Source organism: Mauremys mutica, chromosome 4 (genome assembly GCF_020497125.1).
Source record: "Mauremys mutica isolate MM-2020 ecotype Southern chromosome 4, ASM2049712v1, whole genome shotgun sequence".
Classification (NCBI taxonomy): Eukaryota; Metazoa; Chordata; order Testudines; family Geoemydidae; genus Mauremys; species Mauremys mutica.
In genome coordinates, this window is record NC_059075.1 from 103,955,445 (window position 1) to 103,980,821 (window position 25,377).

At 44.9% G+C, this 25,377-nt stretch overlaps 1 protein-coding gene across 3 annotated transcripts in view; it reads left to right on the top strand.

The window, feature by feature from the left end:
* Positions 1-25,377, top strand: part of LOC123370418 (sodium/hydrogen exchanger 10-like) — a 262,362-nt gene that overhangs the window by 204,321 nt on the left and 32,664 nt on the right. For 2 of the 3 annotated variants that reach the window (XM_045016987.1, XM_045016986.1), the window contains exons 20-21: positions 9,813-9,938; positions 17,296-17,394. In XM_045016987.1, the coding sequence (XP_044872922.1) occupies positions 9,813-9,938; positions 17,296-17,394 (225 nt within the window). Of the gene's footprint in view, positions 1-9,812; positions 9,939-17,295; positions 17,395-22,387; positions 22,587-25,377 lie in introns of all 3 variants that reach the window. The other variant, XR_006579406.1, reaches the window with a different exon arrangement.

Here is a 25,377-nt window from a genome sequence, read left to right on the forward strand (position 1 = left end):
CAAGCCTGCTGCTAATATTTGACCTTGCCTCCAAAAGCCCTGCTTGTCCAAATTATCCATTAACTATGTGATGATTTATTTTATTAATTAATAGTAGCTCAATGCACACAATATGGCTGCAATTAGCTTGATCAAATTTTGGGGTAACACTCCCCTCAATTCCGGGGTAACACTGGTACCAAAGCCCAAGGGCATGCCACACCACGAGAGTAAGAAACACTCTCATCAGCATAAGAGCAGATCTCCACAGCAGACTGCTTATAAGAGAGACTTTTCCTCTCTGAACCGTGCCATGTTAGATGAAATGTCATGCGTGGACCCTGGAGGGTAAGGCAAAGAAATAGTAGGATCCGTTGGTACTGTCAGTGACTTGATACCAGGACACTTGGAGTGCCTGGCTACAAGTGTGGCTCCAGGTGCTCCATCAGTGCTGCCTCACCGGTATGCTCTGACTGCTGAACCGGGACCTTCTGGAGTCTCAATGGGCACCCCACAAGCCCCAGGATGTACATAGAAGTTCATAACACTGGAGGAGGTGTTCCTGCCGTACCTACATGTCTGCTCCTCTTGGGCCTGTCCATTCTTTGGGTCGTCCCCGTACCTGAGGATGAATCATTGCTCCTGCTGCAGCAGAGGGCCCTTCCCCATCCATCAGACCAGTGACATCTGGTAGCAATGGTCCCATCATTTCCGATGAAACCATCATCTGACTCAGAGGAGTCCCAGGACATAGCCCCAGCAAATATTGTCACGCAGGAGCCCAGACTAGCAGCCGAGGCACCCTTATCTGCCCAGCTATGACCCCCCTGGTACCACTTTTCCTGGGTTCCATCCTCTACCTTGCATAGAAGCCTCAGGAACTATTCCAGGGATAGATGCATGGGAACGATGAGGTTCCCAGTAGCGTGGTTCCCTGTGGTGTGGTCTCAAGCTCTATACACCTCTGTGCCTGTGTGGCCTTATTGGGGACCTCAGTCATCGCAAAGGAGACAAGATTGCCCACACATGCCTAAAACTCCTTCAGCCATGGCTACAGCTACGCAGGTGGCAACTAAATGTCTACCAGCTCAGGTCTCCCCCAGTCATGAGGAAGAGGAAACAGCACTTCTCCGAGTAGCACCTGCAGGATCAGCCATCTTATCACTTTCGGATGAGGCGGTGGTGCCTCCCATGGCCCCACAATTGAATGTTTTAAAGGATTTTTAAGACCTCCTGAAAAAAATAGCAGCAACTTGTGGATTTTTGCAGTCTACTTCTCTTGGTAGGTAGCCTATCTAGAATCTGCCTCCAGTCTACCTCTAGATAGGCTAAGCTTGCCTATAAGTGATGGATCTGTTCCAATTGCTATGAGAGACTCCAGTTACAAGTATATCCATGTCTAGAAAGGTGGGCAGAAAATACCAAGTTCCACCCAGAAGTGAGACAGAAGAGAACACCACCAAAAGAAAAGAAGCTGAAGAGATGAGATTTATTCTGCAGAAAACATTATTTTTCTGCAAGCCTCCAATTTCTGCTAGCTAATTAGCAACCTCTGATGGCAAGATGTAATTTCCATATCTTTGAATAACTCTTGGTCTTCAATGACAAGTTGCTGTCAGACTCCTGCGAGGAGTTCTCATCCTTGGGTTGCTGCAGGCATTTTTTAGCTAAAACTGGCCTGCAAGCTGAATTAGGTTCAGCAAATACTGCCTCTTGTTCCCTGGTCGTGGCTTTGGTGATGTGCAGGTTATCATGACTACAAGGATCCAGATTCTCCAGAGAAGTCCTCATGAGTTAAGGCACCCTATGTAGGCCCATAGTTCCAGGAACTGTCCTTACAACAAGGTGGATATCTCTGCCAGTTGTAGTGACAAACCTGCCTCTCAGCTTGCTCTTGGACTTCTGACCCATGGCTGTGACTACTGGTTCCTGACTCTGGCTCTGATCTTCAGTGCTATTCCTGGCTTCTGACCATCACTCTCTGACCACTAGGCATGACAGTCACTGCTCCAACCAGTAGGTCTGACCACTCAAGCCCCGGTCATGACACCCAACATCCTGAGGTTCTCAGCTTCCTAACCCAGGGCTCTACCTCTGGTGACAGACCTATTATCATCTGTCAAGGAGAAGATCCTATACCCACCCCTGAATTCCCTTCATCGCACAGCCTGGCTTTTGGATGGATGTTGAGTGTAAAATGACTCTGTTCCTCTCCTGTTCAAGACCACCTAGCTAACAGCATAGGCACCAACTTCATGGGTGCTTCGGGGCTGGAGCACTCACGGGAAAAAATTGGTGGGTGCTCTGCACCCACTGGCAGCCAAGCTCCCCGCCCCACCTGCCTCATCTCACCTCCGCCTCCTCCCCTGAGCACGCCGTGTCCCCACTTCTCCTCCCAGCACTTGCTGCTGCAAAAAACATGGTGTAACAAGCTCTGGGAGGGAAGGAGGGATGGGGGGAGGAGTGGGAATGCGGCACACTCAGGGGAGGAGGTGGGGAAGAGGCGGGCCCGGCGTAGGGATTTGGGGAAGGGGTTGGAATAGGGGCAGGGAGGGGATGGAGTTGGGGCATGGACTCTGGGGAAGGGTTTGGAATGGGGGTGGGGCAGGAGTGGAGTCGGGGCGGGGCCAGGGGCAGAGGTCAGTTGAGCACCCATTGGCGCCAGCAGAAGTCGGCACCTACGGTTAATAGTGGGAAGGACTCTGAAACAACTTTACCAGGCAAAAGGGACAAGGTTTTCTCACTAGTGTCATCAGAAATCCCTGAACCCTCAGGAAGTCTCAATACTGACAATTCTAGACTACTTGTTAGAACTGAAACACTCTATCCTATCACTGAGCTAAGTAAAAGTAAACATCACAGAAAACTCAGCATGTCAACTATGCATAGAGGATCAATATCTTTTCTCACCCAACAGTCATAACATGTCTAAAGGGCCTAATAAGAGTGTTTCCATTTATCAAGGACCCTATCCCTCCATGCAATCTCAACCTGGTTCTCTCAGTGCTCATGGGCCATAGCTTTGAACTGATGGCTAAGAATTCTTTTCCATACTTGTCACTGAAAACATCATTCTCGGTAGCAATTATCTTAGCAAGGAGGGTAAGAGAGATGTAAGCACTGATGGCTGATCCTCCCTGTACATTTTTCTACCCAGATGATATTGTTAAGAACATACCTCAAGTTTTTATCAAAGGTCAAGGAATTCCAGCTGAATCAGCAAATCCACTTACCCGTGTTCTTCCGTAGATCTCACTCTAATAAAACAGAGGCAGCTTTTCACACTTTGGATGTCAGAAGAACTCTGGCATTTTACCTCCAAAGAACAAAGCTCCAGATCTTCACCAAAACTCTTTGAGTGCATCTACATTGCATTGTAAATCCAGGTCTGCCAGACCCAAGCTTGTGGACTCAGTATTTCCAAGCCTGCATTTGAGCATCCACTCTATATTGTAAACCTAGGTTTACAGTTGCTGGACCTGGGTCTCAGCTGTATGCATACTGCATTACACAACTACCTGACTTGAGTCTGCAGCTTGAGCTGTATCCACACTGAAAAATGACAAGGCTTTCACCTGAGTCAGAGAGGGATTAGGCTCTGATGCAGTCCCCTAACAGATTTGCTGACCCAAATCTGATGAGTTTTTGTGTGGATGGAAAGAGGGCTTGGGCTCAAACAGTGTAAACATATCGTTTGTGGCTATTGTAGAGAGGATGAAAGGCAAAGCCATATCCTCCCAACATTTATTGAATTGAATCAGACTGTGTGAAGACTTGCTATGAGACTACAAAGGACTCATCTACTGTCATTAAAGCTGATTCTATTGAGAGCTCAAGCAGCCTCCATAGCTGCACTAAATAATGTATCTATCCCAGTTATATGGAAGACAGTGACCTGGAGATCTATCCATATATCCACTAAGCACTGTGTGCTTACCAAAGCCTCCAGGTCAGATGCCACATTTGGCGAGGCTGTGCTCCGGTCATTAATTTTTAACTCCAAGCTCCCATCTCCAATGTACTGGTCAACTACTTAGGAGTCACCAACACTGGAATGTTCATATGGAGAATCATTCAAAGGAGAATGAGAAATTATTTACCTTGTACAGTAACTGTAATTCTTTGAATTGTGTTGTCCAAATGCACACTCCATGACCTGCCCTCCATCCCTTCTGCCTCAGAGTTCTCTGGGGAGGAAGACAAACAAACCTGGGATTCTGTGTTTGAGAGGAAATTGAAGACAGTTGGCTCACTCTCCTCTTTTATGCACTTGCTGAGGAGCACAAAAAGCTGCAGGGCTCATGCATACCAAACAGACAATTCTGGCCAAAAGACTCCAAACCTTTTCAGAACTGGTGCCCTACTTTGGCCTGGGTGGTTAACAAAAGACGGTTACTTACCTTTCAGAGTAGCAGCCGTGTTAGTCTGCATCCGTAAAAAGAACAGGAGTACTTGTGGCACCTTAGAGACTAACATGCTAAAATAAATTTGTTAGTCTCTAAGGGTATGTCTACATTACAAGAATAGTTCGATTTAATTAGGTCGAATTTGTGGATTCGACCTGATGAATTCGAATTTGTGTATCCACACTAAGGACACTAATTCGACTTTGGGAGTCCACACTAACGGGGCAAGCATCGACATTGGAAGCGGTGCATTCTGGGCAGCTATCCCACAGTTCCCGCAGTCCCCGCTTACCATTGGAATGCTGGGTAGAGCCCCCAATGCCTTCTGGGGGAAAAATGTGTCGAGGGTGGTTTTGGGTAACTGTCATCATTCAACCGTCACTCCCGCCCTCTCTCCTTGAAAGCGCCGGCGGGAACTCTGTTTGCGCACTTTTCTGGTCAGTGACAGCGCGGACGCCACAGCACTGCGAGCATGGAGCCCGCTGCGATCATCGCTGCACTTATGGCCGTTGTAAACTCCTCGCACCTTATCGAACACCTCTTCCACAGTCAGCTGCTAAGAAATCGGGCGAGGAGGCTCCGGCAGCGCGGTGAGGACGTGAAGTGTGAGAGTGGCACAGACCTCTCACAAAGCACGGTACGCCGCGCCGTGGAGATTATGGTGGCAATGGGTCACGTTCATGCTATGGGACGGCGATTCTGGGCCCGGGAAACAAGCACGGACTGGTGGGACCGCATAGTGCTGCAGGTCTGGGATGAATCACAGTGGCTGCGAAACTTCAGGATGCGTAAGGGCACTTTCCTTGAACTGTGTGACTTGCTGGCCCCTGCCCTGAAGCGCCAGGACACCCGGATGTGAGCAGCCCTGAGTGTGCAGAAGCGAGTGGCCATAGCCCTCTGGAAACTTGCAACGCCAGACAGCTACCGGTCAGTAGCGAACCACTTTGACGTGGGCAAATCTACCGTGGGGGTTGCTGTGATGCAAGTAGCCCACGCAATCGTTGACCTACTGCTCTCAAAGGTGGTGACCCTGGGAAACGTCCAGGTCGTCATAGATGGCTTCGCCGCGATGGGATTCCCAAACTGCGGTGGGGCTATAGATGGCACTCATATCCCTATCCTGGGACCAGCCCACCAGGCCAGCCAGTATATTAACCGAAAGGGCTACTTTTCAATGGTGCTGCAAGCACTGGTGGACCATAGGGGACGTTTTACCAACATCTACGTCGGGTGGCCGGGCAAGGTTCATGACGCGCGTGTGTTCAGGAACTCTGGTCTGTTTAGACGCCTGCAGGAAGGTAGTTTCTTCCCGGACCACAAAGTAAGTGTTGGGGATGTGGAGATGCCTACAGTGATCCTCGGGGACCCAGCCTACCCGCTAATGCCCTGGCTCATGAAGCCCTATACAGGCGCCCTGGACAGTGACAAGGAGCTCTTCAACTACCGTCTGAGCAAGTGCAGAATGGTGGTGGAGTGTGCTTTCGGACGTCTCAAGGGGAGATGGAGGAGCTTACTCACTCGCTCGGATCTCAGCGAAACCAATATCCCCATTGTTATTGCAGCTTGCTGTGTGCTCCACAATCTCTGTGAGAGCAAGGGGGAGACCTTTATGGCAGGATGGGAGGTTGAGGCAAATTGCCTGGCTGCTGATTACGCTCAGCCAGACACCCGTGCGATTAGAAGAGCCCAGCGGGAAGCGCTGTGCATCCGGGAGGCTTTGAAAGCTAGGTTCCTGAGAGAGCAGGGTAACCTATGACTGTCCAGTCTCTTTACAGAGAAGCTGAACCTGGCCCTGTTTCAGTTACTATTGACTGTTTTCAGCGGTTACATACCCCGTTCACCAGGTTTCCCCCCTTCCAACAGATGTTTAAAAATAAAGTTATTGGAACATTTTTAATTAACAAACCTTTCTTTACTAATGAATTCTCGTTCAAGGGTTCCAACAGGGACACAGACTGTGGTGGGTACGGTGTGCAGTGATGTACAGACCGCTTCTACACTCGAGGACTGACAGGCTCCTGCTTCTACAGCGGTCTCTGGGGGGAGGACGGTTACCGGAGGGTGTGCAGGAAGGGGTGGGTTTGCAGGAAGGGGTGAGGGGTGTGTGGGAAGGGTGAGTAGGTGTGGGGGGATGATGGCTCTGGCTGGGGCTCAGGGCATCGGAGAGGTTCATGGCTAGGGTGGAAGGGCATGGTAAGGGCAGCCTGCCTTGCCATTTGTGGATGCCAGGCGCTCGGACCCTGGGGCAACATACACCTCCCAGACTGACCTGGGGCAGCAGACACCTCGCGGAGTGACCCGGGTGCCTAGTGACTGCACTCTGTGTGTGACCTGCTGTTGATCCTGCCCCCATGTCTGTACCCTGTTAATGGTGGCTGTCCTATGCAATTAACAAACCCCTCCCCCCCTTCACACAAAGTCTTCTGCAAAGAAACATGACGGAAACAGTAATGAACAGCAAACTATTTTTAATACTCAACTACACAGTTGGGGGATGAAACTGGGATTTGGGATCAGGTGAGCCAGGAAGGCAAGCAATGCTCATACTTTAGGGAATGAGAGCTGTTTGGTACATGAGCGCTCTGCTGGGGTGGAGTGACAGTTTTCACGGCCCCTAGCGCCCCTCCTTCTTGTGATTTTGGGTGAGGGGGGGACAGGACTTTGTGGCGGGGGAGGGCGGTTGCAGATACAGTTCAGGGGGGCTCTCTGCTCCTGCCTGCGGTCCTGCAGAACATCCACAAGGCGCCGGAGCGTGTCCGTTTGCTCCCTCATTAGTCCAAGCAGCGTTTGAGTCGCCTGCTGGTCTTCCTGCCGCCACCTGTCCTCCCGTTCGCTGTGTGAGCGCTGCTGCTGAGAGAGGGTCTCCCTCCACTGGCTCTGCTGGGCCGCCTCGGCTCTGGAGCAGGCCATCAGTTCAGCGAACATCTCATCCCGAGTCTTTTTCTTTCGCCGCCTAATCTGCGCCAGCCTCTGTGAGGGGGATGCCGGGGCAGTTCGGGAAAGAGCCGCAGCTGTGTGATGGGAAAAAGGAAGTGATTTCCTTGCAAAGATACATGTTTGCGAACACTGAACACAGTCTACTCAGTTTCTGTGAACAAGACCATACAGGGCACCTAATCTCATGTGCTCTCAGGACAAGTTTGAATTTTCGGCATTCGCTTTCATTGCCTGGGGTCTTGCACTGGAGATCGGACAAGCGGGGCAGGACAGCAGAATCCGTGTAGCAGCCAGGCCTGGTAAGCCGTAAACTTTAGGCTGCTTAACAGTTAATGGATAGCAGTGCCCTCCTGCTGCAGGCAATCTGGAAAGCATAAAGTCTGACCCTGTTCCAGCCCCTCGCAGCTGTCCCCGGGAAAGATCCCTGTATGCTTTTCCTCTGCAGCCTCCACCACGTGGGTGTTAAACGACGGTCATTGTTATGCAAAAGAAAAGTCAAGCATTCACAATAGTAACATTAAAGTAATTCCCCTAATTAGATGCAGCAGTCGCCGAGCGAGATCACCCTGAGGCGGGTCTCCAGGAGAAACAGAGAGCGAATGCTGCATGAATCCCTGCACAGACCAGGGCCCTATGCTGCCATGCTGGTCGAGGCGATGCTCCCATTATACCTCCTGATGGCCTGGCGCGGAAGAGTGTGCTTCCACGGAGCACCCAACAAGGCACCTCTCCCCAGGAACCTCCTTCGGAGGCTTTTCGAGTACCTCTCAGAGAGCTTCGTAGAACTGTCCCAAGAGGATTTTTGTTCGATCCCTATATGCATTGACCTTCTTTTTATATAGTTTTTATTCCTGTTTTGTTAAGAAATAAATGTTTACGTGTTTATAGCACTTACCGACTGATCCTTCCCCTGATTCGGAGTCCGGGTTAACGGCCGGGGAGGGTTGGTAGGGGATCTCTGTGAGGGTGATGAAGAGATCCTGGCTGTCGGGGAAAGCAGTATTGTAACCGCTGTCGCCTGCCTCGTCCTCCACAAACCCTTCCTCATCTTCCCCATCGGCGAACATCGCCGAGAAACTGCCCCTCGACACTATCCCATCCTCAGAGTCCACGGTCACTGGTGGGGCAGTGGTGGCAAACCCACCGAGAATGGCATGCAGTGCCTCGTAGAAGCGGCATGTCTGGGGCTGGGCTCCGGAGCGTCCGTTTGCCGCTTTGATTTTTTGGTAGCCTTGTCTCAGGTCCTTGATTTTCACGCGGCACTGCGTTGCATCCCGGCTGTATCCTCTGAGTGCCATGGCTTTGGAGACCTTCTCGTAGGTCTTTGCATTCCATTTTTTGGAGCGCAGCTCCGAAAGCACAGACTCATCGCCTCACACAGCGATCAGATCCAAGACTTCCCGGTCAGTCCATGCTGGGGCCCTCTTTCTACTCTGAGATTGCATGGACTCCTCTGCTGGAGAGCTCTGCATCGCTGCCAGTGCTGCTGAGCTCGCCACGATGTCCACACAGGAAATGAGATTCAAAATGGCCAGACAGGAAAAGGAATTCAAATTTTCCCGGTGCTTTTCCTGTATGGCTGATCAGAACATCTGAGCTCGGACTGCTGTCCAGAGCGTCAACAGAGTGGTGCAGTGTGGGATAGCTCCCGGAGCTAGTAAGTTCGATTTGCATCCACACCTAGCCTAATTCGACATAGCCATGTCGAATTTAGCGCTACTCCCCTCATCGGGGTGGAGTACCGAATTCGAACTAAAGAGCCCTCTAGGTCGAATTAAATGGCTTCCTGGTGTGGATGGGTGCACGGTTACTTCGAATTAACGCTGCTAAATTCGAATTAAAGTCCTAGTGTGGACCAGGCCTAAGGTGCCACAAGTACTCCTGTTCTTTTTACTCACCTTTGTAACTGTTGTTCTTCGAAATGTGTTGCTCATATCCATTCCAAACCTGCCGTCCTTCCCTTCTGTCGGAGTAGCCGGCAAGAAGGAACTGAAGGGCCGTTGGGTCGGCAGGGGTATATATGCGGCGCCACTCTAGGGGGCGACCCTGCCGACCCACCGAGTGTTGCTAGGGTAAAAATCTTCCGACAAGCGTGCACGCAGCGCGCACACACCTAATTGGAATGGATATGAGCAACACATCTCGAAGAACAACAGTTACAAAGCTGAGTAACCGTCTTTTGTTAACCACCCAGGCCAAAGTAGGGCACCAGTTCTGAAAAGACATAATTCAGTGGGACTACTCATAGTGTGGAAAGTTAAGCATGTGTGGAAATCTTTCTAGTTTTGGGGTCTAAGTATTGGTATGATAATAAAAGCTATTTAAGAAAGGGCAGAATAACATGGAGGCTTATATGGGGGGAAAAATGTTTCCGAATGAAGAGGTTCAGTAAAGAATAATCTGCGCTTAAAGAGTTTATCTTCAGAACAAAGAGAAATTAATGCATGTAGATTATGTGTGGGTTCTTTTTCCCCTTTTTCCCCTGTTTAGATGATTCTGCAAAAAAAAAAAAACCTTGGTACTCTTCCATCTACTATTGCACCACCTACTGCAGAGGAGTTTTTACACAGTATCAGTTGGTTAGAAAATGAAAAGAAGCAAATTGAGTTCTTCCAGGTAATGTTTAGCTTGCTGACATGGTTCCAGATCCTTTATAATGTTCTGTTTTCAAAAGGCAAATATTATGGAGGTGCTTATATTGACTGTATAGTTATGGCTGTCTTGAGTTCGGTTCTTAAAGAAGGGATTCAACCTCTGTTATGTACAAAGGATGCAGCATATCCTCCCCAAATTTACCACACTTATTCTTTGAATATTAAATTAATTTTATGATAATTTACAAGTAAATCTCTTAATTAGTTTGATTTAAAACATAATTTTAAAATGGGCCCTTTTAAGAAATTTAGCATTTGTGAGACCTTTCTTTGGGCCCAAATGATATTAATAATGGAATAAAACAGACTCTTTGAACTTTTCTTATATTTAATGCCATTGCAATGTCATGTATATCTAAAGAAATTAGGTTCTAATTAAGCTAAATTATTAATAATCAGTCTATTGAATTGTTATGATTATAGACAGGGCCAGCTCAATAGTTCAGCTCATTCTTACATGGAGACATTGGGACATCAGAGATAACCAATCATAGACTATCAGGCTTGGAAGGAACCTCAGGAGGTCATCTAGTCCAACCCCCTGCTCAAAGCAGGACCAATCCCCAACTAAATCATCCCAGCCAGGGCTTTGTCAAGCCTGACCTTAAAAACCTCTAAGGAAGGAGATTTCACCACCTCCCTAGGTAACCCATTCCAGTCCTTCACCACCCTCCCAGTGAAAAAGTTTTTCCTAATATCCAACCTAAACCTCCCCCACTGCAACTTGAGACCATTACTCCTTGTTCTGTCATCTGGTACCACTGAGAACAGTCTAGATCCATCCTCTTTGGAACCCCCTTTCAGGTAGTTGAAAGCAGTTATCAAATCCCCCCTCATTCTTCTCTTTTGCAGACTAAACAATCCCATTTCCCTCAGCCTCTCCTCATAAGTCCTGTGCTCCAGCCCCTTAATCATTTTTGTTGCTCTCCACTGGACTCTTTCCAATTTTTCCGCATCCTTCTTGTAGTGTGGGGCCCAAACCTGGATACAGTACTCCAGATGAGGCCACACCAATGTCGAATAGAGGGGATTGATTATGTCCCTCGATCTGCTGGCAATGCCCCTACTTATACAGCCCAAAATGCCATTAGCCTTCTTGGCAACCAGGTTCCACTGTTGACTCATATCCAGCTTCTCATCCACTGTAATCCCTAGGTCTTTTTCTGCAGAACTGCTACCTAGCCATTAGATCCATAATCTGTAGCAGTGCATGGGATTCTTCTGTCCTAAGTGCAGGACTCTGCACTTGTCCTTGTTAAACCTCATCAGATTTCTTTTGGCCCAATCCTCTAATTTGTCTAGGTCCCTTTGAGGCCTCATAACACTCCCTCTTTGGCCAATTCGCATGCTGCAGTTCTATTGGTTGAAATGAGTCAGTGGCATGAGAAGAACTATGTACTTGTGTCAGGAGATCTCACTAGTAGATGACGTGGCAACTAGATTGTCTCCTGCTGTCACTGTTCTTAAAAGTTCCATAGTCAAATATTAGTTCCTTTGTTTTAGCCTCTGTTGGGAAAGTTGAACACCTTCCGTGGAACATGGGGACATCATATGGGGCATATGGATGGCTCCTCCCATGCCTAGCACATCACCACTTACCCCTCCAATTTGACATACATCCCTGCTGACCTTTCCCAGCCCCTTCACATCCCTTCTCACGGCCTCTCCAAAGATATGGCTGCTTCCCTTTTCCTTTGGCTCCACATGGTGCTCCTTTCTAGTACTGGTGGTGTCAAAGGCGGATGTTAGGGAAACTGGTGCTATGTAATAATATTAGGTGAAGGTTTGGCATAGGGAGAGCCAATATCTCTACTTTGTAAGGAGTGAACCTGCACTCCTGCCTCAGTTTAAGTGTAAAAAAAAATTACAAAAATGTTCTTTGAGTGTCTTCTGCATATTCCCACTCTTTGAACTTGCACTAACAAGTGCAGCAGCATACTTTAGAACTATCAGATCAAAGAGGCTTAACTGACAAGACCTCTTGTAATAGAAGGACATGAAGTCCATTTTGTCTCTTTTTGTGGGCCTGAGGTGTGAATTCTACAGGTAGCACAATGTGCCGGATATGACAGGTTCGGTCACAGAAACCCCGTTGGGACTGCCACCTGATGTGCTGAGACTACCTCTGGGTCCGTTTTCTCTGGCAGCTTGGGACTTCAGTACCCTGTCTTGTTGAGCCAGACACGCTAGCCTGCTACAAACACAGACCCAGGTCTGAACCACATCCCTCAAAAGCTGCAGACTTAACTGAAGACAGCCTGTCTCTAGCACCCAGATACCCAGTTCCCAATGAGATCCAAAACCCAAATAAATCAGTTTTTTACTCTGTATAAAGTTTATACAGGGTAAACTCATAAATTGTTCACCCTCTATAACACTGATAGAGAGATATGCACAGCTGTTTTCTCCCCCAGCTATTAATTACTTGTTCTGGGGTAATTAATAAGCAAAAAGTGATTTTATTAAATATAAAAAGTAAGATTTAAGTGGTTCCAAGTAATATCAGACAGAACAAAGTAAATTACGAAGCAAAATGAAACTAAAACACGCAAGTCTAAACCTAATACAGTAGGAAACTAAATGCAGGTAAATCTCACCTTCAGAGATGATCCAATAAGCTTCTTTCACAGACTAGACTCCTTCCTAGTCTGGATCCAGCAGTCACTCACACGCCCGTAGTTACTATCCTTTGTTCCAGTTTCTTTCAAGCATCTCTTTGGTGTGGAGAGGCTATCGTTTGAGCCAGCTGGGCCTTTTATATTCTCTCTCAAGTGGGCGGAAACCCCTTTGTTCTCTTGTGAAAAATCACAACAACAAGATGGAGTCTGTAGCCACCTGGGCAAGTCACATGTCTGTGGATGATTCAGCTTTTTGCAGGCCGATGCCATTGTTCACATGTTAGTTTGAACATTCCCAGGAAAGCTCAGATGTGGATTGGTGTTTCCCAAAGTCCATTGTCAGTTAAGTGTTTCTTGATTGGACACTTACTGAGAATAGGCTTTTCTCAAGAAGCTGACCAAATGCTTCACTGAGGCTACTTAGAATCAAACAAGTACATAGCCAATATTCATAACTTCAAATACAAAAATGATACACACATACAGACAGTATAATCATAACCAGCAAACTGCAACCTTTCCATAGTCACCCCACTGGGCCTCCTCTGTACAAGAACTGGTGCAACCATAGGACCCTGGTTGCAACAATGATCTATACAGTCACTGTTTATGTCAATAACGACACACCGGAGATTGATTCCTCCCCTAAGCACTTCAGACAATGAATATATGCATCAGATGGCAGGAAGACTTCTAGGAGATCTGGAGAGGTTCATTTTCTTTCACTGCTGTGGTTGGAAGAAACTGAGGTGACAATAGGCATCAAGCCCTTTTTACATCCACACTAACTCTCATTTGTCCTACTTTGCTTCACCTTTTCTTGGGAAAATTTTTCAAACATGAATGCATGGAACTTGCACCACCAGTCTATTGTATTTGCACATATAAATGAAAACTAACTTTATAAAATAGGTAGTTGTATGTTCAACTGCCTGTTATTATGGCAATTATCCAGTCTATCCAAATTGCAGGAAATTGTGGTGCGCTTGCATTTTTCCAGGCACACTTACTGCATGTATGTTTCAAAATGTGATCTCTCAAATCAGTCTTGTAGGCAGGTATATTCAATACATTGTAATGAAGATTCAAACTTTTCAAACTGATGCTATAGAAAAAGAAACTATTATAGCCTGCCCTCAGCGGTGCATAGGAGAAATAATTATTGTTCTTAGAGTGATTGGCCACATGGACTCCACTCTTGGTACTCATACACCCCCATCTGCAAAATCAGATTATTTTGGCCTGTAGTGTCCATTGGGGCTCCGATTGCATCCTAAGTGCCTTTGTAACCAAGGACATAAAGGGGAAAGCAAGCCCAGTTGTACCTCATTTCCTTCCTACCACCCATGGCAGCAAAATTGAACCTCAGCATTGTCCATCTGCATCTTTGTGTACCGTGTGCTACAATTAGAGTTAGTTAGTCGTTAGAATAGCTAGTTAGTTGCTAGTTAGATAGTAGTGTATATTAGTGTTTTTACCCATTGGCACAACTGTTCCCCCCCCCACAAAAATTATAGTCAGATATTTAGATTTACACTAGACCCCACACCTTTCCTTCCCCATTCAGGGGCTTTAGCAAAATGGCAGAACTGAAATCCCCTGTATTCAAAGCCTGCTCTCTTGTGAAGCTTTAGTAAATGTCACTTAATGACAGACACCCTGTTGGCCCCCCTTTCTTGTCCAGGAGAGGGATAAATTCCTGAGCAATATTCCATAAATTGCTCCTTCTCTAAGTGAACTCAGAAAGCTAGAGAAGCCCACCTAAAATTATTCCTCCTGGAGCACTCAATGCAAGCTTCCTCAGACACTGGAAGGAAGGACACAGCTAAAGCTCAGGCTTCCGATCAGTCCCTCTCCATGAGCGCCCTGGTGAGCTGACATTCCACCTGAGCTCTTGGGTTATACTCACCAAGAGGCCCCAGTCATCTGCCTTCATTTTGGCATCACTTACCTCTGATAGAGATAGAAAGGAGCACTGCTCCAGCTTTGAGCAGAGGTGTAGGACACCTCCTCTGGTACCTGCCAAGTCAAGACACAAATCATCAAACATCCGACTTATCTTGGATTCCGCTATCAAAGCGCCAACAGCCTAGAAAGATTTCCTCTGGTGCCCAGTACCAACTATCAAGAGAGCACCGGTGGTACCCACTAAGTCTGCTCACCACTTTCTCTCAGCACTAACTTCAGTACCCAGCACCTCCAAGAGAACTGATACAAGGTACCAAGTCCCTTCACCCAGTATCAGGGTCATAGCCATGGACCAGGAGAAGTTGAAGTGGCAGGAACCTCCCAAATCTACACCCACAGAGAAAGACCTGAATAATGCCTATCTTTTCAGGTGGAAATTATTTTCATTTGGCAGCCTCCAAATGCACATGGCTAACTACTAAAACCTTCTCTCCAAACAGAACTACCTGAATTGGTATAAACTGTCTCAATTTATGATAATCACTCAAAGAAGAAATAATGTTTACCTACCTTATAGTAAATGTGGCTCTTTGAAATGTGTTGGTCACATGGATTCCACAACCCATCCTCTTCCTCCCCCACTACTACAAAGTCCTTCTCTTCTGGTATCCTGTATTGTTGAAGGAACTGAGTGGGGCCCATTATGCCCTTGAGTATGGGGTGAAAGGACATCTAGCAGGCATGGCCCCAGCCCAATACTACTGGCCAAAAGAATCCAATCTTGCACACACAGAGTGCATGTAAACCAAGAATGGAATTCACATGGGCAACACATCTTGAAGAACAACATTTACTGTAAGGTAAAGAAACATTTTTTGCTGAACGCATGCACTGAAAATAAACAGCTCTAATTTTTAACCCACAGAACACTGGCATTATGTTCTCGTCTAGTTCAGCAGGTCTTAAATTTGTTGGACGTCTGTGGGAAGCTGGCAAGTCACAAGTTAGTGCTTCTCCTCATTTCCAGCTACTCCTACAAATGTCCACATATTGCATTAAAGACAGCTAAAATACCTAAATACTGTCTTACTTTAACTTTCCATATAAACAAATGCTTTAGTTGCCACGGGGGTTCTATATGATTGTGAACAAGTAGGAAATGTGTCCATGAGACAATCCTTCTATTAAGGTGTGTCTACATTGAAAATTTTCAGAACCCCTGTCCTAGAGTGATTCTCCTCCTATTGTGCCCTGTTTCCCACTTCTGCCTATGCCTCACCTCTTCCTTGTGTTGAGAACCAATATCCGGGAAAGACATAGGATCTGGAGAAACTGATATGGTACTCAGCATCCAGGAAGGTGACAATGAGATGTGTCAGCAGCATGGGGTGGCTGGCTTACTGGAAAGGGGGAAGGATTTTCCAGTGCTCGTTGTAGAGTCAGGAGAGGATGAGGACGTTAGAAGAGACATAGTAGGGAGAGAATAGGGAAGGAATGCTCTTGCTATTAAAGGAAGGGGATGGAAACTAGTTATATTTGAGTTCTTACAATTTAGAACCCTTTCAAGGATATGGCAGTTCACAACTTAGAACTCTCAGGACAAGATACTTCTCATGGTTAAAATGGAAACTTTCACATGACAGTTTCTTTTGGTGCACATTTTTTTATTTTTACTTGTAAAAAGTGCAGATTACAGCGACTGCTTCTGAGTTGAGTATGCCAGAGAAGTGTCAAACAAAATGTCCCTTCCCCCCCTGCATACCAACAACACACATTCAGCATTCATACGGATTGTCTAAAAATGATAAACTCTGATGAAAATGTAAAAGATAGGGTGATCATACAACCTGAGTTAACCAGGACAGCCATGAAGCCCCAGTGTCCCAAGAATTTCTTTCAGGGCACCTGAAGTGTTCCAGTTTTTCATTTCATCAAGCAAACCATTTGTTTGTTTGTTTATAAGTTCAAAATGTTCAAATGTTATACCAAATACAATTTGTTCTGTGTTTACCAGGAACTTAGTTTAGTGGAATAATGTATGTTCAGTATAAAGAACAGGTTTTGGAATGAAAAGTTGAATGAATGTAGATGCTATCAAAGCTATTTTTTGTCAGTGACATTTGTTCAATGTTTCAGAATAAACTCATTCAGAACTCTAATTTGCTTGGAAAAAAATCCTCCACTCTGAAAAATATGCACAAGTTGCTATTGCATTGGAAACTGGCAATAACAACACCATCATGCATTTTAAACAAAAATGTACTTTTTACTTTAGTATGAGTATCCTGTGACCCTAAAAAATAACCATATAAAAGTAACTTGATTTTTTACTTTGAAAATAGGGTTCTCTTAATGAGAGATCTGTTACACTTCAAGTGTTCGCCTTATGCCTTACATAACCCCCTAGCAACATAAAAACATAATTAAAAAGACAAGTGTTGATTTTTTTGGTGGTATCTATGTTTAAGTTAAAAATTATTTTAGAATATAACTATCATCTTCCTTTAAATAATCACGATCAATATTTGTCATGTTTTGGCCTCTGTCGTTACTTTCCTGAAGGGAAGTTGCAATTTAATGACAATAAATGTTAGTGCAGTATTGGCCAGCATTGTTTGTTTTGTGATTATTTGGGGGAAAAAACTCTACTCTGAAACATTCTAATAAAATCTAAAAATCCATCATTACTATTATATTTGTTGTTTTGTCATTGAATGCTCAGAAGTGTGATAGGTGCTATACTTTCTGTACTGTTTGGTTTAAACTTGCAATGAATCTACTTGTGGTTTTTAGAAAAGAGCAAGGATCCTTTGTTATGACTATGGAGACATTATATGTGAGGAACATGAAATGCCAGAAGGAATCCACCTAATTATTTCCGGGATGACAAAGGTAAGTTTTATGTTTACCGCTCAAAATGTTTTGTAAAATTTCCAGTTGGTAGTCTCAAGGGAAATAAAATGCTGGAGATATCCTTTTAAACTCTATTTGAAAATTTTCAAAGTTCACCTTAATTAAATTGTCTTCCTAGATCTTGGAATTGTGTCCCCGCCACATGAACACTGGAATAATTAATAGCAGTTTGTCTTGTTGAGGCTGTGCATTTCAATGCATGCTCAATGATGTGGAAAGGTTATAAAAACACAATAGGTTCTACATGCTAAATTCCTATTTTTTCCGTCTGCCAACAAATCTTACACCTGCTGGTCTTGTTATTATTCCCTTTCAGAAGTCAGGTTTTTCTGCTTACTTAGAAGTTAGTACTAACCGTTCTTGGGTAAGGAGCACTCTTCCAAGGGGTATATAGATTGTACCACCTTTTCAGCTGAGGGTTGAGGAGCTCCCCTACTGCTGAGGTCTTCAAATCTGACCAAATGAGCAATCTTAAAATGCTCTCTAGAATTTCCTTAGCCTCTAAACAGTGTATGTAAAAATCATAATGTGTTTTTTTAAATCAATTTATAACAGTATGTCCTTAAAATTATAGAGAAGGGCTATATCCTTTAGTATGTCATTATGATATCCTGTCATCTCCACTTCCTTTTTCAGGGAAATCTTCTCATGAGAATTTACTGAGGCAGAAGTTGCCTTCACAAGGTTTTACAAATAAAAGAACATGTTCCATCCTCTCATAAGATCAGGGAGTTTTGTCCTAGGTATTTTCTCATGCAAAGAAATGTTGGGGACTTTTGCAGATACTTGATCTAAGACAGGGGTGGGCAAACTATGGCCTGTGGGCCAGATCCAGCCCCCCAGCCATTTTAATCTGGCCCTTGAGCTCCCACTGGGGAGTGGGGTCTGGGACTTGCCCCACTCTGGTGCTCCAGCCAGACAGCAGTGTCAGGGGCTGCTCTGCATGGCTCCTGGAAGCAGCGGCATCTTCCCCCTCTGGCTCCTATGCATAGGGACAGCCAGGGGGCTCCAGTCTGCACGCTGCCCCCATCCCAAGTGCCACCCCCTCAGCTCCCATTGGCTGGGACTGACAGCCAATGGAAGCTGCAGGGGCGGTGCCTGAGGATGGGACAGCCCACAGCAGAGCCACCTGGCCGTGCCTCCATGTAGGAGCCAGAGGGGGGTCTTGCCGCTGCTTCCAGGAGCTGCTTGAGATAAGCGCTGCCCCAAGCCTGCACCCCTGAGCCACCCCCAACCCCCTGCCCCAACCCTGATCCCCCTCCCCCCTCCAAACCTTCTTGCATCCCAAATCCCTCATCACCAGCCCCACCCCCAAAGTCTGCACCCCCAGCCAGAGCCCTCACCCCACCATTCCCCCCAACCCCCTGCCCCAGCCCTGATCCCCCTCCCACCCTCTGACCCCTGGGTCCCAGCCAAGAGCACCCTCCTACACCCTAGAGTCTGCACCTCCAGCCGGAGACCTCACCCCCTACCCCGCACTCTACCCCCTAACCCAAAGCATCCTCCTGCACCCTGAACTCATTTCTGGCCCCACCTCAGAACCCGCACTCCCAACTAGAACCCTCCCCCCTCCCACACCCCAACCCCAGTTTTGTGAGCATTCATGGCTCGCCATATAATTTCTATACCGAGATGTGGCCCTCGCGCCAAAAAGTTTGCCCACCCCTGATCTAAGAAGTCTCAGCAGGTTCCTTAAAAAACAAATAAATAAAAATTATTCCTATATGGTGACCCTTCGTATCAAGCCTGTAAGCTTCCTCAGAATTCACTTTCAGGATACCTTTCCTCTCAGCCTAATAAAGGAATCTCACAGGAAATATTTTAGATTTTATTAGTGTAATGATCAATGCAGTTGCTCTTTAGTTTTAGAATCATAGAAATGTAGGACTCAAAGGGACCTTGATAGATCGTGTAGTCCAGTCTCCTGCACTAAGGCGGGACTAAGTTTTATCTAGACCATCCCTAACAGGTTTTTGTTTGACCTGTTCTTAAAAACCTCTAATGACAGTGAATCCACAACATCTTTAGATAATTTGTTCCAGTACTTAGTTACCCTTATCGTGTCTAACCTAAAACTCCCTTGCTGCAACGTAAGCCTATTACTTCTTGTCCTCTTTTCAGCAGTTAAGGAGAATAATTTATCATCGTCCTCTTTATAACAATTTTTTAAGTTCTTGAAGACTCTTGCCATGTCCCCCTTCAGTCTTTGCTTCTTTAGATTAAACAAATCCAATTTTTTCAATCTTTTCTCATAGTCATATTTTCCTAAACCTTTAATCATATTTGTTACTCTCCTCTGGACTTTCTGCAGTTTGTCCATATCTTTCCCAAAATGTGGTGCCCAACACTGCACAGTGCTCTAGCTGAGGCCTTATCAGTGCTGAGTAGAGTGGAAGAATTACTCCTCTCGTCTTGCTTGCAACACCTGCTAATATATCCCATAATGATGTTCACTTTTTTGTTTGCAATAGTATTACATTGTTGACTCTCATTTAGTTGGTGATCCACTATAACCTCCAGATCTTTTTGTGCAGTACTGCTTCCTAGGTAGTCATTTCCCATTTTGTATGTGTGCAATTGATTATTCCTTCCAGGGCCACCCGGGGGCGGGGGCAAGTGGGGCAGTTTGCCCCGGGCCCCAGAGGGGCCCCCACGAGAATATAGTATTCTGTAGTATTACAACTTTTTTTTTATGTAAGTGGCCCCTGAAATTGCTTTGCCCCAGGCCCCCTGAATCATCTGGACAGCCCTGATTCCTTCCTAAGAGTGATACTTTATATTTTTCCTTATTGAATTTCATCCTATTTATTTCCAGCCATTTTTCTAGTTTGTCAAGATCATTTAGAATTCTAACCCTGTCCTCCAAACTGCTTGCAATCCCTCCCAGATTGGTATCATCCTAAAACTTTATAAGTATACCCTCTATACCATTATCCAAATCAATGATGAAGATACTAAATAGAGCCAGACCCTACACAGATCCCTGTGGGACCCCACTCAATATGACCTTCCAGCTTGACTATGAACTATTGATAACTGCTCTCTGAGTATGCTTTTCCAATCAGTTGTGTTATAGTAAGTTCATCTAGACTGCATTTCCCTAGTTTGCTTATGAGAAAGTCATGTGGTTGTCACGGAGTCACCAGGGCAATGCTCTGGAACTACTCCATATGAAGCCAGTCAGGACTCGGTGGGAGCCTCCTCTCTCTGAGCATACTGTTGCCAGGGCAAGAAGCTTACACAGCTTTGACCTTCCTGAGTCTGACCTCGAATCATTTAGCATCCCCTTCCACACCATGCGCTTCCCACAGCAAGTCCACCTGGGCAGGGCTCCTGGGGAAGCCAGAGGGCTCTGCAGTCAGCAGTGACTCTCAGACAGCATGTAGAACAGAAGAGTTTATTAGTAGACAGGAACACAGCATAGAACAGAGCTTGTTAGCATGGAAATCAGTTACTTTCAGCCAAGTCTATCTTGGGGAGTGCTGGGTCAGAAGCCCAGGATTCCCCCTCTTCCAGTCCCCCCCAAGCAGACTGCCAGCTTCCAGCGACCTGACCTCAGATATCCCCGTTGCTCCTCCTCCTTGTCTTTGTTTCACTTCCCAGGCAAAGAGTCACCTGGTCGTCACCTGGTTGCATCCCCCTTCTGGGTTTCAGGTTACAAAGGGCACCAGTCATAGCATAGGTGCAGGCAAATGGAGCAGCCTCACCTGCCCCAGGGGTCTCAGCAAAAGTCACACACCACTATTCCCACCACCAAGGTGTTGGTGCAGCACACAGGGAAATGGAGACATACACAGTATTCATGCAAAACAGTAAAACTCACATAGGCTCAACAGTAAGACTCATACAACATAACAAGGGAAAATCCCCATTTTGTCACAGTGAAATAGTATAAAAAAACCTTACTAAATTTTAGATATATCCCATCTACTGCTTCTCCCCTATCCACAAGGCTTGTTACCCTGTCAAAGAAGAATATTAGGTTGGTTTGACATAATTTGTTCGTGACAAATCCATGTTGATTGTTACTTATCACCTTATTATACTGTAGGTGCTTACAATTTGATTAGTTACTCCATTATGTTTCTGGGTACTGAAGTTAAGCTGATGGGTCTGTAATTCCCTGGGTTGTCCTTATTCTCCATTTTATAGATAGATAGGTGCTATATTTGCCATTTTCCAGTCCTCTGGGATAGAATCATAGAAGATTAGAGTTGGAAGATACCTCAGGAGGTCATCTAGTTCAACCCCCTGCTCAAAGAAGTACCAACTCCAAGTAAATCTCTCCCATTCTCCATGAGTTCTCAAAGATAATCGCTAATGGCTCAGAAATCTTTTCAGCCAGTTCTCTGAGTATTTTAGGATGTATTTTGTCAGACCCTGCCAATTTGAAGACATCTAACTTGTCTAAGGCCTTGTCTTCAAATACAACTATAGTGGAGCAGCTGCACTGGTGCAGCTGCACCACTGTAGTACTTTAGTGAAGACACTACTGCTAATCAACTTCCCTGAGAGGCAGTAGCTAAGTCAACAGGAGAAGCTCTCCCATCGACATAGCACAATCTACCTGAGGGAGTTAAGTCTGTATAACTATGTTGCTTGAGATGTTGATTTTTCACCCCCCCCCCGAGCAATGTAGTTATACCGATATAGGTCTGTAGTGTAGACCTGGCCTAAGTAATTCTTAACTTGTTCTTTCCCTATTTTAGCCTCAGATCCTACCACATTTACACTGATGTTCAGTATGTTAGTTGTTCAATCACTGCTAACCTTTTTGGTGAAAACTGAAATAAATAAGGCATTTACCACTTCAGCCATTGCTGCATTTTTTGTTATTGTTTTTCCCTTCTCATTGAGTAATGGGTCTACTCTGTCCATGGTCTTTCTCTTGCTCCTAATGTATTTGTAAAATGTTTTCTTGTTGCCCTTTATGTCCCTAGCAAATTTAATCTCATGCTGTGCCTTGGTTTAGTGGATATACTCCAGTCTTTCTCGCTCGGAAAGATTGCCTTACCAGTGAGTGAAGTGATTATGGATCCAGCAAAAGAGATGTGGTAAACACCAACCATAATGACCCCAACGTCCCATAAGGTGGACAAAAATACCAAGTCCCACCTAAAAGGGCTGAATTCTCCTCTACCCGTCTGGTGCACTTCTCATTCACGGTGATGGTAGGCTCCATTTGCAGGCTCCATTTACCCTAAATAATTTAATAAGGCAAATTAAATAAACTAGAAAAAAGCAGAAATATGCCTGGCAGACAGCTAGCTTACTAGTTTTCTTTTATAATTGAATAACAATTATCAAATGAACCTTGTATGTACTGAAAAAGCAAGAAACATTATGGAGTATTAAAATACTTATATCTGTTGTGTATTAGATATCTTCTGTCTTGAAAAGGTAAACGGTGTATATTAGCACTTTAAGAGCAAAAGATTCTATTAGAATAGTGCATTTGTTGTATAGTGCTCTTAGAAGAATTCAGATTTCTAATCAGTATTCTCTAATTTAAAATAACCACTTCTGTAAATGTCTCAGTAGTAATGACATGATGTTAACACTTGTCTCAATTATGTATTTGGATAACACTGGGAAAAATTAGGAATAATTATTTTTATTTTATTCCCACCCCATTTATTATCTATATCTCCTCAGATTTTTGTTTTATTTTTATTATTTTCATTGTCAATTGCTATAGCATCTGCCACCATAGACTACATAAAATTAAATAAATACATAAAGTACTTAATGTGAATGGTCAAAATGTCGGCCACCTCTTACTGAGAAAAACAGAGCCTTGCATTCATGTCAGTAGTCAGCTATGCTGACGCCATTCCCTGAAAGTTATGAAATTTAGGTTCTGGTGGATAGTTAGAGGAAGGGAGCTCCATAATCAGGGATACAGAGAGCACACTGCTGCTGATTCTAGAAATTTCTATTCTGAGAACTGATAGCAAAAATGTCCTAAATGATCTCTCATTTAGTGCTTTAAAGGTCATATCTGATGTCTTGAATTATACTTAGAAGTAATTGGGTATCTGAGCACAGATAATTGCAGTAAAAAGTTTTTGCCTTCATAGTTATAGACACCGCTGTAGACTCAAGAAAAAATATCTATGAAATTCACACACACCCTCCAAAAAATATGAAAAAAACCTGTGGTTTTTTTTTGTTTTGTTTTGTTTTTTGTATAAAGAAAATGACATCAAACCTCAGTATGCTAAAATGCCTCATATTCTGATTTCCTGCAGGAAAACTCTCAGAGTACAGGTTGCAAACCCCCTGCAAAGAAATACATAAAGCAACTACTTGATCAAACATTCACACTTTCACAAAATAATACAAAATTGACTTCATGGTGTTCTGTGACATTGCCTTCACGAGTAGGATTTTCCCAGTCATTAATAGCTGCCCACTCACCCATTCAAATTTGCTCTGTAAAGTTATTCCTGAAGATTTTATGTTCCCAGTCTGAGAGAGAGTGTGTGTATGTATTTTTATTAAATGCTTGCAAAAACCCAATTGTGAGGATTAGCAGACCAGACTGTCTGAGAATAGCAGATAAATCAAAACACAAATTTCTAATTACCATGCTCATAAATGTCCCAATCTCTGGTCTGGGGAAAGCATTAAAACTTATTCCTGATCATGACAACAGTGTTTAATCTTTGGGAAAAGAGTCAAGTTTGGCAAAAATGGTTCATTTTTTTAATATTCAATTTAAGGTTTAGTTAAGTATTTCTGCAGCTCTGGGAAAAATCATTCTGTTAGGACTCTGGACAGAGGATTGATTTAGGCCCTACAGGGCTCAGTCAGAGGACTGCAGCTGTTTCCACTATGTTACAGAAAGAAGACCCTGTATGTGAGGACCATCAAATGAGACTGTTACTAGGAAGGAAACTTAGGAAGTAACCTGAAAGTTAATTTGTGGACCACAAGAGTTAGAGAAAAGGCTGGAAAAGCTTAAATTGCTATCAACTCCCATCTGCCTGCTATGACACTTTTTTCATCATAAAATATAACATTCTTCAATGTTCTACTTGATGGCTTTTTTAATCATATCTGAAGAGTGTGTGTGTGTGTGTGTGTGTGTGTGTGAGAGAGAGAGAGAAACATGAATAGTGCTTAAAATGTGGCTTAAGAGAAGTGCAAAGATTTGGATTCTCCCTATTGGATGCTCTGAAGAACTCCCTGGTGTGGGGGGGGCCCACCAGCAATTACGCTGTACAATTTTGCTTGTGGGGAAGACAAATCAGCAGTAGCTCCTCTAAAAGATCCTTGTAGTTTTTACATGGAAAATGGCCTTTTTCGAAGGTCTTGTCTAAACTGGCGGTGATGTGTAAGGTACATGTAGCTATATGCCACAGTAAAAAAAAAAAAAAAAAAAAAAAAAGCAGGCTTGTCCACACTGTGGTGTATAGCTACCCATGACAGTGAAAGGTTCTGGCAGGGGGAGACAGCGGGGACTGCCAGAGCCTTTCCTTGCTGCCTTTCCTTGCTGGAGTCTTTCCCTGTGGCATAGAGAGGCTCCAGTGGCAGGGATGCAGTGGTACACTACTCTGCTAAAAACAGTAGTGGGAACAATAGTAGTGGGAATATCAATAGTGAGAACATTGGTTGTGTAGAGAACTATGTAGGGTATATATCCTAAGGTTCTAATGTGTCTTTACTCTACTTGCCTAAGTAGTGCCTCATTGTTTATGCTGTTGTTTATACCCATGCTAGGTTGGCATGCAGTGTATGTACTCTACATGCCACCATAAATGTAGACATAGCCCTAAAGTCCATCCTAGTAATGGAAGAATTAGTCTGCAGCTGTTCATCTAGGAAATATTCTGTTGCTGTTGGGGCCCATAGATAAGCAGAAATAAGAGTAGAGTAGCAGATAGTACAATTCATCAGGAAGGCAAGAACAAGAAGGATCTTGGGGCAGGGGGAGTTGTTCATCTTTGAGTGGGGCTA